This window comes from Nomascus leucogenys, chromosome 17 (assembly GCF_006542625.1).
Source record: "Nomascus leucogenys isolate Asia chromosome 17, Asia_NLE_v1, whole genome shotgun sequence".
In the NCBI taxonomy this organism is placed as follows: domain Eukaryota; kingdom Metazoa; phylum Chordata; class Mammalia; order Primates; family Hylobatidae; genus Nomascus; species Nomascus leucogenys.
The window spans coordinates 94,004,287-94,020,209 of NC_044397.1; the positions used below are offsets into that span (position 1 = coordinate 94,004,287).

The 15,923-nt window shown below is 57.9% G+C and overlaps 2 protein-coding genes and 1 long non-coding RNA gene across 13 annotated transcripts in view; 2 read left to right on the forward strand and 1 right to left on the reverse strand.

Moving 5' to 3' along the window:
- The window catches only part of ATP8B3 (ATPase phospholipid transporting 8B3), a 32,616-nt gene extending 23,248 nt beyond the window's left edge, over positions 1 to 9,368 (forward strand). For 9 of the 11 annotated variants that reach the window (XM_030795881.1, XM_030795879.1, XM_030795878.1 and 6 more), the window contains 9 exons: positions 831 to 906; positions 1,875 to 1,974; positions 2,137 to 2,503; positions 2,741 to 2,964; positions 4,043 to 4,126; positions 5,505 to 5,744; positions 5,912 to 6,050; positions 6,289 to 6,416; positions 7,969 to 9,169. In XM_030795881.1, the coding sequence (XP_030651741.1) occupies positions 831 to 906; positions 1,875 to 1,974; positions 2,137 to 2,503; positions 2,741 to 2,964; positions 4,043 to 4,126; positions 5,505 to 5,744; positions 5,912 to 6,050; positions 6,289 to 6,416; positions 7,969 to 8,946 (2,336 nt within the window). In that variant the 3' untranslated portion in view covers positions 8,947 to 9,169. Of the gene's footprint in view, positions 1 to 830; positions 907 to 1,874; positions 1,975 to 2,136; positions 2,504 to 2,740; positions 2,965 to 4,042; positions 4,127 to 5,504; positions 5,745 to 5,911; positions 6,051 to 6,288; positions 6,417 to 7,968 lie in introns of all 11 variants that reach the window. The other 2 variants (XM_030795887.1, XM_030795882.1) reach the window with 2 other exon arrangements.
- A 479-nt stretch (positions 9,369 to 9,847) lies between these two features.
- On the forward strand, positions 9,848 to 12,381 carry LOC115830868. Its single transcript, XR_004026376.1, has 3 exons — positions 9,848 to 10,148; positions 11,818 to 11,991; positions 12,343 to 12,381. It is a non-coding gene; the product is annotated as an uncharacterized LOC115830868 (long non-coding RNA).
- Positions 12,382 to 14,717: 2,336 nt separating this feature from the next.
- Positions 14,718 to 15,811, reverse strand: LOC115830864 (basic proline-rich protein-like). The gene has a single exon (XM_030795935.1). It carries the CDS (start codon positions 15,788 to 15,790, stop codon positions 14,762 to 14,764), a length of 1,029 nt encoding a protein of 342 aa, XP_030651795.1. The 5' UTR covers positions 15,791 to 15,811; the 3' UTR covers positions 14,718 to 14,761.
- Between the last annotated feature and the right edge of the window lie 112 nt (positions 15,812 to 15,923).

The window sequence follows — 15,923 nt, forward strand, 5'->3', positions numbered from 1 at the left end:
CTCATGCCTGTCATCCCAGCACTTTGGGAGGCCGAGGCGGGTGGATCACTTGAGGCCAGAAGTTCGAGACCAGCAGGGCCAACATGGTCTAACCCTGTCTCTACTAAAAATACACAAATGGGCCTGGCCGGGTGTGGTGGTGCGCATCTGTAATCCCAGCTACTCAGGAGGCTGAGGCAGGAGAATCGCATGAACCTGGGAGGCGGAGGTTGCAGTGAGCCAAGATCACGCCATTACACTCCAGCCTGGGAGCCAGAGTGAGACTCTGTCTCAAAAAAAAAAAAAAAGCTGCAACTCTCTGAGGGGCGCACTGGCGCATGCCTGTGGTCTCAGCTACTCCAGAGACTGAGGCAGGAGGCTCTCTTATGCCCAGGAGGTTGAGGCTGCAGTGAGCCGTGATCGTGCCACTGCCATCCAGCCTGGGTGACAGAGTGAGCCCTTGACAAAAAAAAAAAAAGTGATTTTCAGGGTGCCCTCTGTTGGCCAGGAGCCAGCCCAGGGAAACATATTCAATCATTTCCCTTCTGATTTAAAAAGATATTAAGACATTTTGTGGGTTCCTGAAGGCACCATGGATCCTAGGCACATGTGCCTGATGATCCTGGCCTCAGACACATCTCTGGGCAGCCAGAGCTGCAGCCAAAATCTCAGGGCTGGCTCTCATTGGCGAGCCTGGGTTACAAGCCCTTCTCTGAACCAATCACCATAGCCAGGGGGTGGGGCATGTGGCTGTCATTGGTCAGGCCAGGTTCACTGGGCACAGTGGGCGTGGCCCCCAGGCAGCCAGTGCAGGGCGGGTCGCAGAGGCGCTGAGCAGGTCTGGTTTGCAGAGACGGCTGTGAACGTCGGCTTTGCCTGCGAGCTGCTGTCAGAGAATATGCTCATTCTGGAGGAGAAGGAGATTAGGTAAGAAGTGGGGAGTTGCGGGGGGTGAGCAAGGGGAGTGGGGAGGGGCAATGGAGGGAGAGGGGCAGAGGCAGAGGAGGGGGATGAGCAGAGGAGGGAGAGGGGAGGGGAGAGGGAGGGAAGGTGAGGGAGAGGGGGAGGGGCAGGGGTGGGGAAGTGGGCAGTGGAGGGGGAAGGTAGGGGAGAGGGAAGGGAGGGGAGGGGGAGGTGCAGGGGTGAGGGAGTGGGTAGTGGAGGGGAAGGATGAGGGGCAGTGGGGAGGAGGGGAGGGGCAGTGGAGGGACGGGGAGGGGAGAGGGAGGGGAGGGAAGGCGGAGGGGAGGAGGGAAGGGGAGTGGGGAGGGAAGGGGAAGGGGGAGCAGCGGGGGGGAGTGGGCAGTGGAGGGGGAGAGGAGAAGGAAGGGAGGGGAAGGGCATGGGTGGGGGAGGGGGCAGTGGAGGCAGAGAGGAGGCAGAGGGGAGGAGATTGGGAAGGGGGAGGGGCAGAGGTGGGGGAGTGGGCAGTGGAGGGGAAGGATGGGGGCAGTGGAGGGGAAGGGGAGGGGCAGTGGAGGGAGGAGGAGGGGAGAGGGAGGGGAGGAGGAAAGGGGAGGGGAGGAGGGATGGGGAGAGGGGAGGGGGAGGGGCAGGGGTAGGGGAGTGGGCAGTGGAGCCACAGGGAAAGAGAAAGGGAGGGGAGGGGGAAGGGCAGCGGTGGGGGAGTGGGCAGTGGAGGAGGATGATGAGGGGTAGCGGAGGGGGAGGGGAGGGGCAGTGGAGGGAGGTGGGAGGGGAGACGGAGTGGAGGGGAAGGGAGGAGGGAAGGGGAGGGGGGAGGGAAGGGGAGGGGAGGAAGAGGGAAAGGGGGAGGAGGAGGGGCAGGGGTGGGGGAGTGGGCAGTGGAAGGGGTGGGAGGGGCAGTGGAGCCCCCGGGAAAGTGGGGAGAAGCCCGCCCCCTCCCCTGCCTCGCTGACCCCTGCGCCCCGCAGCCGCATCCTGGAGACCTACTGGGAAAACAGTAACAACCTTCTAACCAAGAAGTCCCTGTCGCAGGTCAAGCTGGCATTGGTCATTAACGGAGATTTCCTGGTCAGTGTCACTCAGGGTGGACGGCGGGGTCCCGGCGCCAGGGAGGGGCCTGGAGGGGCGGCGGGCTCGGGGTGGGGGCTGCTGGTGAGGCCGAGGGCCGGGCAGGGTCCAGTCTGGACTGGAGGCCACGGCGCCTGGCACAGCCCCCTCCCTGCCGGGCAGGACAAGCTGCTGGTGTCCCTGCGGAAGGAGCCGCGCGCCCTGGTGCAGAACGTGAACATGGACGAGGCGTGGCAGGAGCCCGGCCAGTCCAGGAGGGATTTCCTCTACGCCAGGCGCCTGTCCCTGCTGTGCCGGAGGTTCGGGCTCCCGCTGGCCGCGCCGCCGGCCCAGGACTCCGGAGCCCGCCGTAGCTCCGAGGTGCTGCAGGAGCGCGCCTTCGTGGACCTGGCGTCCAAGTGCCAGGCGGTCATCTGCTGCCGCGTGACGCCCAAGCAGAAGGCCCTGATCGTGGCCCTGGTCAAGAAGTACCACCAGGTGGTGACCCTGGCCATCGGGGACGGCGCCAACGACATCAACATGATCAAGAGTAGGTGGCAGCGGCGGGGCTGGGGGTGCCTAGGACGAGTGGGGGGCGGCTGATGGAGGCGGTGGTGGTACTGGAGAGACCTGGGGCAGGTGGGGGGTGGCTGATGCGGGCGGCGGTGGGACTGGGGGGACTTGAAGCAGGTTGGGGGGGCTGATAAGGGGCAGAACGGTGGGGGGGCCTGGGGCGGGCGGGATGGGGGGCGTGCGGGGGGGCTGACCAGCTGCTTGTGCCCCGCAGCCGCGGACGTGGGCGTGGGGCTGGCGGGCCAGGAGGGCATGCAGGCAGTTCAGAACAGCGACTTCGTGCTTGGCCAGTTCTGCTTCCTGCAGCGCCTCCTGCTGGTGCACGGCCGCTGGTCCTACGTACGGATCTGCAAGTTCCTGCGCTACTCCTTCTACAAGACCATGGCCAGCATGATGGTGCAGGTCTGGTTCGCGTGCTACAACGGCTTCACCGGCCAGGTGCATCCCCCACCCTGGCTGCCCCATGACCAGGGCCTCTGGGGATGCCGTGCCCCTCCCATAGCTGCCAGGAGCAGCAATGGACACACTGAGAACCCTGGGATCCTCGGTGGACAGCGCTTGCCTGAGGCCGCATGGCAAGGCTGCGTTAGTACAGACCTAGAGTCCAGGTGAAGGGAGGTAATGGTCCCTGTCTAGCTCTGTACCCAACACCTTCCAGGATATTTGTTTTGTTTTGTTTTGTTTTGAGACAGAGTCTCACTCTGTCACCCAGGTTGGAGTGCAATGGCAGGATCTTGGCTCACTACAGCCTCCGCCTCCCAGGTTCAAGTGATTCTCCTGCCTCCACCTCCCTAGTGGCTGGGATTACAGGTGTGCACCATCACGCCTGGCTAATTTTTGTATTTTTAGTAGAGACAGGGTTTTGCCATGTTGGCCAGTCTGGTCTCGAACTCCTGACCTCGTGATCTGCCTGCCTCAGCCTCCCAAAGTGCTGGGATTACAGGCATGAGCAATCGCACTCAGCCTTTTTTTTTTTAGACAGAGTTTCACTGTTGTTGCCCAGGCTGGAGTGCAATGGTGTGATCTCGGCTCACTGCAACCTCCGTCTCCTGGGTTCAAGCGATTCTCCTGTCTCAGCCTCCCAAGTAGCTGGGATTACAGGCGCCCACCACCACGCCCAGCTAACTTTTATATTTTTAGTAGAGACGGGGTTTCACTGTGTTGGCCAGGCTGGTCTTGAACTGCTGGTCTCAAGTGATCTGCCCGCCGCGGCCTTCCAAAGTGCTGAGATTACAGATGTGAGCCACCGTGCCCAGCCTGTATCCTTTTTTGATGCCATCCAATTAAAACAAAAACTCAGAGGTGCCATTATGAGGGAATTTGATCATGGTTTTCTCCCTCTCTTTATCTTGCCGCCTTTATCAGGCCGCACTTCACCCCACCCCAGTCCCAGCCCCAACCTTGAGTGTAACTCGACTTTCTACCTCACCCAGAACCCTCCCTGGGTGCCTGCTAGGCAGGCTCCTTGGGCGCCTGGAGGCTGACTTGTTCTCCTTGCCCTTCTCCCCCGGCTCAGCCCCTGTACGAAGGATGGTTCCTGGCTCTTTTCAACCTCCTGTACAGCACCCTGCCAGTTCTCTACATTGGGCTCTTTGAGCAGGTGAGCAGGGCAAGGCTGGGTCCTCCTTCCAGGTCTCTGCTCAGCCTCGCCTCCTCTCCTCCGCTCCTTGGGGCAGGGAGGGGGAGCCTGGGAGACCTTCAGGCCATGGGGTGGGGCTCAGGGGGTGCAGTCCAGTACCTCTCCCTGCCCACTGCCATTGACCTTCTCCCACCGGAGCCTACACCCATCCTGGGGTCATCCAGATCCTCCTGTGTGTGGGAGCCCCCACCCCGTGCTGGAGCCCCCGTGCCTCTGTCTACCCATCCATGCAATGGGGAGAGGGGATCAGAGCAGATGACTCTGCTAGGTTTGTCATCCCCCAGCTCCAAGAGGCCCTGGCTACGTGATCTGGGGTTGGGAGGGTGGGTCACGTGGAACGTTCCAGGTGATGGAAGTGTCCCACAGCTATGCAATCCAGCACAGAAGCCAGCAGCCGCATGTGCCCAGGGAGGAACGCTTGTGTTGCGGCTTGTGTGACCCAGGGACCGGATTTTACATCTCATTTCATGTTTGCTGGAATCTTTTTTTTTTTTTTGAGACAGGGTCTCGTTCTGTCGTCGCCCAGGCTGGAGTGCAGTGGCACGATCTCAGCTCACTGCAACCTCTGCCTCCGGGGTTCAAGCGATTCTTCTGCCTCAGCCTCCTGAGTAGCTGGGATTACAGGCGTGCACCACCGTGCCCGGCTAATTTTTTTATTTTTAGTAGAGACAGGATTTCACCATGTTGGCCAGGCTGGTCTTGAACTCCTGACCTCAGGTGATCCTCCCACCTCATTTCCCCCAGTGCTGGGATTACAGGCGTGAGCCACCGTGCCTGGCCTTGCTGACACCTTTAACCGTGGTGGAATACAAATCACGTAAACTGCCCTGTCTCAGCCAGACTCATGCGCACAGCTCAGCAGCACCTAGTGCATTCATGTGGCCAAGGGACCAACCTCCAGAGCTCTTTCCATTTCATTTTATTTTATTCCGTAGACAAGGTCCCATTCTCTCACCCAGGCTGGAGTGCAGTGGTGCGGTCACAGCTCACTGCAGCCTCCACTCCTGGGCTCAAATGATCCTCCTGCCTCAGCCTCCCAAGTAGATGGGATTACGGGTGCCACCGCCACACCAGGCTACTTTAAAAGGTTTTTTTTAGAGATGGGGGGGTCTCACTGTGTTGTCCAGGCTGGTCTCAAACTCCTGGCCTTAAGCGATCCTCCCACCTTGACCTCCTAAAGTGCTGAGATTACAGGCATGTGCCACCGTGCCTGGCCTTACTTTAATTCACTTAAAGAGCCACACAGAGAGTGGCCACCCTACTGACCTGCCTGAGGAGGTCCTGATCTCTGGTGGGGGTCCCCTGCCACCTGATCCCAAGAGCTTCCCCTTGCCCCAAGGACGTGAGCGCAGAGCAGAGCCTGGAGAAGCCGGAGCTGTACGTGGCAGGGCAGAAGGACGAGCTCTTCAACTACTGGGTCTTCGTCCAAGCCATTGCCCATGGCATGACCACCTCTCTGGTCAACTTCTTCATGACGCTCTGGATCAGCCACGACACGGCGGGACCCGCCAGCTTCAGCGACCACCAGTCCTTTGCGGTCGTGGTGGCCCTGTCCTGCCTGCTGTCCATCACCATGGAGGTGGGCAAGGTCCTCACCTCCCCGGGGCCTTGGACATGGCCTGTGGAGGCCTCCCCTGGGGACCCCTGCTTTGGGGGCATTGCCAGGTGCCCTTCCTGGACCCCAGGGGCTGGTGTCCTGGTGCACGCCCTGCTGGGCCCCAGATTGACCCCACGCTGCCTGTCCAGGTCATTCTTATCATCAAGTACTGGACCGCCCTGTGCGTGGCGACCATCCTCCTCAGCCTTGGTTTCTACGCTGTCATGACTACCACCACCCAGAGCTTCTGGCTCTTCAGAGTATCCCCCAAGACCTTCCCGTTTCTGTGTGAGCCTCCCTGGGGAAGTGGGACGGGTGGTCGTGGTGCAGAGGGGGGCCCGATGGAAGAGGTTGCAGGTTGCTCATGACAGTCGTCCGGCAAAGTGTCCTGGGGAAGGGGCTCCTTTATGAACCAGGCACAAAGGCACCAAGGCGCTCCATAGCCTGGGGGCATCCTCGGAGCAGGGGGCAGGGAAGGCGGCGCAGCCTCCGAGCAGGCTCTGCTGTGACCCTGCCCTGTCCCCAGACGCCGACCTCAGCGTGCTGTCCTCTCCCTCCATCCTGCTGGTGGTCCTGCTGAGCGTGTCCATAAACACCTTCCCTGTCCTGGCCCTCCGAGTCATCTTCCCAGCCCTGAAGGAGCTACGCGCCAAGGTGAGGTGGGCCTGGGCCTGGGGTCCTCACCTGGTACATTCCAGGACCCTGGTTGGGGAGCCATGCAGGGCGTAGGGACTGCAAGGTGTCCCGGCCCCTCTCGGCCCTCCAAGACACTGGGCTGTGGGGAAGGGTGGGTGCGGAGCCCCGGACACACACCCAGTGCCCACGGGGCCCGATTTCCCAAGAAGGGAGACCTCACTCCCCAGACAACGCAGCAGAAAGCACCCAAAGGCCGCCCTAGGTTCCAGTGCTGATGCCATCGGGTTCTTAAGGTTTTATTTATTTATTTATTTTTACTTTTTGAGAAGGGTCTTGTGCTGTCACCCAGGCTGGAGTGCAGTGGCACAATCTCGGCTCACTGCAGCCTCGACCTTCCGAGCTCAAAGGATCTTCCCACCTCAGCCTTCCAAGTAGCTGAGACCACGAGCATGCACCACCACGCCCAGCTAATTTTGTAGTTATTTTCTAGAGATGGAGTCTCCTTATGGTGCCCAGGCTGGTTCAAACTCCTGGGCTCACGCAATCCTCCTGCCTTGGCCTCATAACATGTTGGGATTTCAGGCATGAGGCACACTGTGCCCGGCTGACACCATCAGATTCTACCGTGAACGATCTAGGGCTTGGGGGTTGAGATGACGGAAACAACCATGAAATGGTTTAGGCAAAAGGAGGAAGTTAGAAATAAGAGTCCGTTGACAGATGAGTGGGTCAACACAGCATGCTCCATCCGTGCGATGAAACACGCCTGAGCCGTGAGAAGGAGTGAGGCTCTGACACAGACCACAGCGTGGATGCACCTTGAGGACATGTGCTCAAGGCCAGGCGCAGCAGCTCACACCTGTAATCCCAGCACTTTGAGAGGCCGAAGCAGGTGGCTTGCTTGAGCCTGGGAGGTTGAGGCTGCAGTGAGCTACGATTTTTGCCACTGTACTCCTATCCGGGCAACAGAGCAAGACCCCACCTCAAAAAAAAGAGAGGGGGACTTACTAGCCCATGTAACCAAAATATGCATGGAAAAGCAGGTTGCAGCCGAGATGGGCCCCAGAATTCACTGGAATGGTGTACCTGCCCTGCCATCTCTGTTCTCCCTGCCCAGCTCCTGCCACCTTTACTGCATAGGCTGGACACCTGGCTGTCCCAGGCTCACCTCTCCTGGATTTGCCACCAAAGGGCAGCCAAGGCACCTGGTGGCTGGTCCAGAGTTGTCTCAGGGAAGGACTCTGATTGGCTGAGCCAGGGTTAAGTCCCAGGGAAGGACTCTGATTGGATGGTCCAGAGTTAAGTCCCAGGGAATAACTCTGATTGGCTGATCCAGGGTTAGTTTCCAGGGCAAGGCCAATTAGTGGGTCTTGAAAACAAAGGACTAGAGTCCTCCTTAGAACTCAACACTGGGAGTTGAGGACTCTGATTGGCTCAACTTGGGTAGGGAAGAACCTAGCCAATCAACAGTGCTCAAGGGCTTTGAATCCTGCCTCTCCTACTTGGGGACCTGAGAGCCATCAGCCAAGCATAGGAGTCTGATTCCCCTGCTCTCCCCTTTGCTTTTCAGGAGGAGAAGGTGGAGGAGGGCCCCAGCGAGGACATTTTCACCGTGGAGCCCCTGCCTCATGTATACTGGGAGTCTCGTGCCCGGCGTTCCAGCTATGCTTTCTCCCACCATGAGGGATACGCAGACCTCATCACTCAGGGCACAATTCTGCGGAGGGGACCAGGGGTCAGCAGTGACATAGCATCTGAATTCCTAGACCCATCTGATGAAGAGGCATCTTCGAGCCCAAAGGAGTCACATTGGCACCTCAGGAAGAAGTCCTTCCTGGGGAGGAAGAAGTGCCAGCCACAGGGGCCGATGTCCTCCCGGGAAGTACAGCGCCTCCCTACACCTAGCTCATCATTTTCTATGGATAGACAATCCGCTCTTCGTTCAGAAAACCAACGTGCCCTCCCCAAATATGTGCTCACCAGCACCAACAGGCTATCTGGGTCTTTCCAAGAGCAATTGCCAAGGGTACAGGAGAGGCCACTGTCACCCAAGCAGAGGCCACCTTCTCCTGAGAAGTTGCTGTTGACCAAGGAGAGGTCACATTCTCTTCAGGAGAAACCACCGTTGCACAGAGAAAGCCAGCCGTCGTCATCTGAGAGCCAGCCACAGCCTCTGGGGAGCCAGTCATTGCTTTCAGGCCAGCTGACGTTGGAGAGCCAGCCAGACTCCTCGGAGGAGAAGTCAGCATTTTTGAAGCCTTCCACACCGTTCTGGAAGAGCTGGCAAAAGGAGTCCCACACCCCCAAGGAGGGGACGGCGCCACTTCCAGACAAGACCCACAAATCTCAGGTGGAGACTCGGCCACCAAGTGTGGAAGAATCTTCCACGTCCACGAGCGAGCAGCCTATGGAGGTGGAGCCCTGGCCCGCCGAGAAGCAGTCATCATCATCCATGGAGTGGCTGCTGGTGCCTGGGGAGGAGCAGCCATCCTTGCCCCCAGAGGAGCAGTCATTGCCATCTGCGGAGGGGACCAGGGGTCAGCAGTGACACAGCGTCTGAATCCCTAGACCCATCGATGAAGAGGCAACTTCGAGCCCAGAGGAGTCACATTGGCACCTCAGGAAGAAGTCCTTGCTGGGGAAGAAGCAGCGCCAGCCAGATCTGCTGCAAGTCAACCAGCATGCAGGGGACCTTCCTCTAAAGACAAGGGCTCTCATGCTTTTCTTTTTCTAATAAACCAGGGTCCATCTGACCCCAGCGCTAATTCAGGCTCACTCTTTCCCCACACGTTTTTTGTGATGGAATATTCCTTCCTGGTTTTTAAAATCAAAGCACTGACCTCTCGTGGTCCAGCCGGGTATTTGCAGGGAAAACTTTTCTTCATACTGGGGTAAGATAATGTGGGTAAAGCTTCATTGCTCTCAAAAGTTGCTTATTAAAAGCTGTGGCTCCCCCACTGCCTGACAGCTGGCCCCTCCCAAGAAAGTTTATAAATTCCCGTTCTGGTACCATCTAGCTGCTTCTTCTATCGGGAAGCCCTGGTTTCTCCCATTCAAATACACCTTCATTCACTGGGGCCTCCGTTCACTTTAGACCCCAGAAAGCAATGAGCAGTGATGTCACAGAAGCAGGTCCTGACAAGGTTTGCATCTTGGGGCTTGGTTGACTCAAAGATGCCAAACTTTTCTTTCAAAGATGCCAAGCTTTTCTTTCTGACTTTTTTTTTTTTTTTTTTTGACACGGAGTCTCACTCTGTCACCCAGGCTGGAGTGCAGTGGCGCCATCTCGGCTCAGTGCAAGCTCCACCTCCCGGTCACGGCACTCTCCTGCCTCAGTCTCCCGCGTAGCTGGGACTACAGGCGCCCACCACCAAGCCTGGCTAATTTTTTGTATTTTTAGTAGAGAGGGGGTTTCACCGTGTTGGCCAGGATGGTCTCCATCTCCTGACCTCGTGATCCGCCCGCCTCGGCCTCCCAAAGTGCTGGGATTACAGGCGTGAGCCACCGCACCTGGCCTCTTTCTGATTCTTAACCATTCCCTGTGGGTGGTGGAGTTGTGTGGGTGGTGGAGGCTCAGAGCAGGCCACTGGCCCAGGAAGAAGACGGGACTCAGAGCAGAGAGGGACGAGCTGGGTGGAAGCAAAGTCCATCTTCCCTGCACTCCGGTCCTCCCTCCCCGGCCTCGAGGTGGACGAGTTCCATTCCCGCCCCCTATCTGTGCCCGACCCGTCGGCCAACACACACGCCCAGGTGAGTGACTAGAAAATAATTTATTGAAGAAAAACAAATCAACAAACCCAGCACAGCAATGGTTAACAATGAGATTTTTTTTTTTTTTTTTTTTTTTTTTTAACTTTCAAGCCTGTCGCCCGGGGGTGAAGGTGGAAAAGGGCTTCTCTCCCCCTGTCCCTGGAGGGGAGGGGACTTTGGAGGGTCCAAGTGGTGTCTGCCCTGAAAGCAGCCCTCAGTTCCAGTCTATTCAAAACACTCAAGGCCGCAGGGCCTCCTGGCTCTTCCCTCACCCCCGGCTGAGCTCATTCCACCAAAACCAGCCCCCACGGCCATTGGGAGGAACCCCAGGAGTCTACTGGCCTGATTTTGCTTAAACCGCTTGGGGCAGAGAATGTGAAATGGCCCAAGCTCCGGCTGGTGCAAGGAGCATCCTGGCCCCGTCATCGTTTCAGATTTGAGGTCGGCTGAGCCCTCAGCCCCAGGCCCAGCCCTCCAGACCAGGGCTTTCTGCTTTATGGGGTGAGAAGCACCCCGTTTAGCTACCCCGCCCCCCCTACTGGGGTCTGTCCCCGAAAGCGGCCCCTCTCATCTCTCCCCTGCCGCCCTCTCCTCCAGCCTCTGTTCCCAAGCCGGCACATCTGTGCCCCTTTCCACCTCCAGGGGCTATCTGGGGATGGCTCAGGGACATGGCCTCATGGCACAAGAGGAGTCAGAGGCAGAAGACATTGTCCCAGAGTCCCCTTTGATGATTTGGGGGAGTCCTCTGTTCTCTAGGCTCCCAAAGTGGGCTGGGAGGGAGGGGTCTCTGCAGGTGTACACCCCCTGCCTCCTGGGCTGGACAGAAAGGTGGACTCATGCCCAGCCCAGGGAGGGAGGCCGAGGCTGTCTGGGTGGAGGTGGGGGGGTGCTGGTGCCTGCTGTTGGGGCCCTCAGGAGGGTCCTTCAGATCTCAGGAAGTTGGGGCGCACCCCTGTCCCCCACCACCCTGGGCGACAAGACAAGAATAGGCTGATTGTCTCTCTCCTCTGAACAAGACACTTGGGAGTTCATGCTAAAGTGAAACCAACTGGGTGATGGGGGGTTGGGGTGGTCTAAGATGTCAGTGACACCGGAGCTCCCCCAAGAACCGGGAACTGGGCGGGGGGCGCTCGATGGCTCCCGCCTGGCTGGGGCAGGCAGGTGGCATCTCGGGGCTGGGAGGTGGAGGAGACCTGGGTACTGAGGCTCTGCTCCCGCCCCCTCTACCTGGGGCCCCATCCGCCTGTCCCGGCTGTACACAGTTCCTTAGAAAGGAGGAAAGAAACAGTAACGAAAAACCACCGAACAGCACCAATCAGGCACCAGACACACAGATGCGACACGGAACCGGGCCACGCCCCCCGCCCCCCACCCCGACCACTTTATTACAATTAGCGTCAAGAAAGAGTACATTAGTCATGCACCAACTCAAATTCCATTTTGTCTTTTTTTTTTTTTGCGTTTTTCTTCCTTTTTTTTTCTTAAATTACATTTGAACACAGAACACAGAGAATAATAAATACTCTTATAAGACATGACTCCAGAAAACAAGAAACAGAACAAGCCAGAGAACAGAAAAGTGTACCTCTGCCTCTCTCTCTCCCTTTCTCTCTCCCTCTCTCTCTCTTGCTCTCGCTCTCTCTCTCTCTCTCTCCCTGTCTTTCCAAAGGACTCGTTTAAATAAGAAATCTGTAAACGCCACTGGTCCTTTCTGCCGCAGTCTCTCTCGCGATCACGCTGCCTCTGACTTTCCCTCTGGTCTCCAGCCCTGACATTCAATGCGTCTCCCACAGAACTCGTCAAAGAAACGACATGCCATCGTCTGCAGAATTATAATTTAACGGTATAAAGCTTCAAGTCACGTATTCCAAAAACTAGCTAAGGATTTTTTTTAATCACATAAACTATACATTAAATATTTTGAGGTATTTCAGAGAAAATTGTCAAAGGCTCGAAGGAATTGTGCTGGAGGTGTTGTTCCCTGCATGGAGAACGGATGCTCTTTGTTTTTTTTGTTTTTTTTTTTTTGAGATGGAGTCTCGCTCTGTCGCCCAGGCTGGAGTGCAGTGGCGCGATCTCAGCTCACTGCAAGCTCCGCCTCCTGGGTTCACGCCATTCTCCTGCCTCAGCCTCTCCGAGTAGCTGGGACTACAGGCGCCCGCCACCACGCCCGGCTAATTTTTTGTATTTTTAGTAGAGATGGGGTTTCACCGTGGTCTCGATCTCCTGACCTCGTGATCCACCAACCTCGGCCTCCCAAAGTGCTGGGATTACAAGCGTGAGCCACCGCGCCCGGCCTAACGGATGCTCTTTGGTATGTGACAGCCAAGTGGGCATGGAGGGGCGGCAGGAGAGGGCCCGAGGGGCAGGGGGGGCAGGTCGGGGATAGAGCCTTCTGTGGGGGTCTGGCCAAGTTTGGGGTGGGGTCCGGAAACAGATGTGTGTGTGTGTGTGTGTGTGTGTGTGTGAGAGAGAGAGAGAGAGAGAGATATGAAGATATCTGAAAAGGATCCAGGAGTCCTGGGCCACTTTATTTATTTATTTTGTAGAGGTGGGGTCTTGCTGTGTTGCCCAGGCTGGTCCCAAACTCCTGGCCTCAAGCAATCCTCCTGTCTCAGCCTCTCAAAGTGCTGCTGGGCCACTTCTGTGACCAAGAGGCTTGACCCGATCTGACCGCAGTTCAGCATAGCTAAAACGTTCCACAACCAGAACGATCCCAAGCCAAGTCCTAAATTTCCAGCAGAGGACAAAACTGGAGGCCCCCTACCGTCTTACCCTTGGGGCCTTGAAGGCCAAGCAGAGGGCATCTAGGAGACCCAGCTCCCCGCAGGCCCGTGCCTGAGGCCCAGGCATTGATTTTCTAAGAAGCTCACTGGGCCAGGGCTGCAGCGTGATTCTCTTGGATCAGAAGCATTTTATTGCCTTTGAGAGCCTCTTCCTCCACTAAATGTCTATCTACCTGTAATCCTAGCACTTTTGGAGGCCGAGGCAGGAGGACCCCTTGGGGCCAGGAGTTCGAGACCAGCCTGGGCAACATAGCGAGACCCCCATCTCTACAAGAAATCCCTTAAAAAATTAACTGGGCATGGTGGTGCGTGCTTGTGGCCCCAGCTACTGGGAGGCTGAGGCAGGAGGATCACTTGAGCCCAGGTGGTCGAGGCTGCAGTGAGCTACGATTGCACTACTGCACTCCAGCCTGGGTAACAGAGCAAAACCCTGTTTCTAAAAAAGAAATTTAAAACATTGTATACTATAGGCTACCTTGGTATAAAGACAAATAATGTGGTATGTTGAATAGGCTGCATCTTCTTGGACCTAAAGCTTTTTTTTTTTTTGAGATGGAGTTTTGCTCTCGTTGCCCAGGCTAGAGTGTAGTGGCACAATCTCGGCTCACTGCAACCTCTGCCTTCCAGTTGCAAGAGATTCTCCTGCCTCAGCCTCCCAAGTAGCTGGGATTACAGGTGCCCGCCACCACGCCCAGCTAATTTTTTTGTATTTTTAGTAGAGACAGGGTTTCACCATGTTGGTCAGGCTGGTCTCGAACTGCTGACCTTGTGATCCACCCGCCTCGGCCTCCCAAAATGCTGGGGTTACAGGCGTGAGCCACCGCGCCCGGCAAGACCTAAAGCTTTTTAAGAAGAAATTAAAACGTGGGCCCCGGACCTGCTGGGCCCATAGGGCTACGTCAGTCCGGCCTGGAGTGGACAGGACAGTTTAGGTTCATCCATCAGGAACTTAGGGGTGAGGACGGGAGAGAAATTGAGGCCCCGGTTTTAGTGGGAGGTGGGAGATACTGAGTTGCTGGCACCCAGTGACACCACAGAAAAACAGGAGCCAGTGTTGTGTGCATGTGTATCTGCATGTGTGTGTCTGCGTGTGTGCGCCTGCATGCGTGTCTCTGCATGTGTGCGTGTGTGCCTGCGTGTCTTTGCGGGTGTGTGCGCATGTGTCTGCATGTGAGTGCCTGCATGTGTGTGTTTGCGTGTTGTCTGCATGTGTGTGTCTGCATGTGTGTCTGTGGGGGGGGGAGAGGTGGGGTGCTGAGCAGGAATGGGGACCCTTTCTACTATTAGGAACCCCCCAACACCCAAATGTTCTAGAAGCATCACTCAGATCCGGTCGCTTGGAAAGCTGGGAGCAGAGCAAGTCGATAAGGACAAGAGAACACTCCATACACGTGTTTGGTTCAAGAAGAAGGCACTCATCGACCTCACGATCCTCTCCCTCCCTCTCTCCCGGTCTCTCTCTCTCTCTCTCTCTTTCGCTCTCAGGTTCGGGAAGGGGTGGCACCCGGCAGGCGGGGCCCCGAGCCGGGTCCCAGGCCAGGGAATCCTGTCATCCAGCACAAATCCTTGGGAGAAATCTTTGGTATCAGGCGTGATTTTCCAATCACAGACATGAGCTTGAGTGAGGTAGCCTTTACCTGGGGGAGGGGAGGGGCATTTCACTAGAAATGTCTTTTGCATTTTCAAGGGGGGTGGGCGGGCCGCCTCCTCCCTGGGAGGCAGCCGATGGGTGGGGGGATTTAAGGGAGGGGGTTCCTTCCGGCCTCGGATCTTGAACCCCCGGAGGAGGCGGGCTCCTGGGATCCCGCGGCCGGCCAGCATCGGAGGTCACCCAGACCAGATGAGAGGAGCAGGGGAGGGCGCGAGGTGGCGGGGGGCGCTCATCTTCATTTCCGACCCTTCCCATTTGTAAATTTTTTTGGCAAAAAATGGAGCAAGCGGATTCCACCTTCTTCGGCGTCTTCTCTCTCTGGCGAGAGTGGAAACCAACACCAGGTTCAACCCCGCTGCCCCCTGCAAGCCCAGTTCAGCCCCCGACGCGGGCGGAAAGGGGGGCGGTGAATTCCAGAAGGTTCCACGCTTCCACGCAGGAAGCGTCTCGTCGGGCCCGTGCAGAGGGGCTCCTCCGGGCGGCCCCAGCGGCGCCTTCTCCGTCCGGGTCCCCTTCTCCTGAGAGCCTGGGCGTGGTCTCCCGTGTCCGGAGCTGCGTCCTTCCCTGCGCTCCACGAAGGTGCCTAAAGGTAAAGTGAACTCAACAGACGGGGCGGGGCGGGAGCGTCTGGAATTTACCCGCATGTGGGAGCTCCCCCGTCCTCTGCGGCCTGGGATGGGGTGGGAAGGGTGCTCGCCCGTGGGTGCTGGGCGCCCGCCGCAGGCCCCTCCCCAGACTTTAAGGCAGGCGATTCTTGGCACGAGGAATCCTGGCCGCTGAGAGGGGCAGCTCAGTTCTCGGCCGCAGGGGCCGTCCTGCCAGCGGGTGGGGTTGGTTTTGGGGAGGGTGGGGGGGCCGTAAGGATCCGGCTTGATGTGGGTTTTTGGCGACTTTGGAAAAGGCTGAGGTCTCTGGGGAGGGGGCCGGGGCGGGTGGGGAGGAAGGAAGGTTTCTCCTACCTCCCTCGGTGGGGCAGGGGATCTGACGGAGGAGGGGTTATTCTTTAAAATTCCTTTTTTAAATACCCGGTTTATATTTCTAGTATGTGCTTCTTGACCCGCTTTAGGGGACAACACAGTGAGCCCCGGTTTTTCTCGAGGCCCTCTGGGCGTCCTGAATGGAGAGGGGGCTGGGAAACCCCTTTCTGTCACTCCCTCCCCTCCAGGGGGCTGGAGGGCTTCCTTTGGCCTGGAGGGAGTGGGCATGGAGGGAGGAGGGGGGCCCTTTTTGTGCACTTGGGCTGGGGGGTGTGCTGCTTCCCCCTCCCCGGGTGTGGGGGGCCCGGATAGCACCCCCTCCAGGTGCCCCCTGGGGGCGGGTCTCCGGGCCGGCAGGATG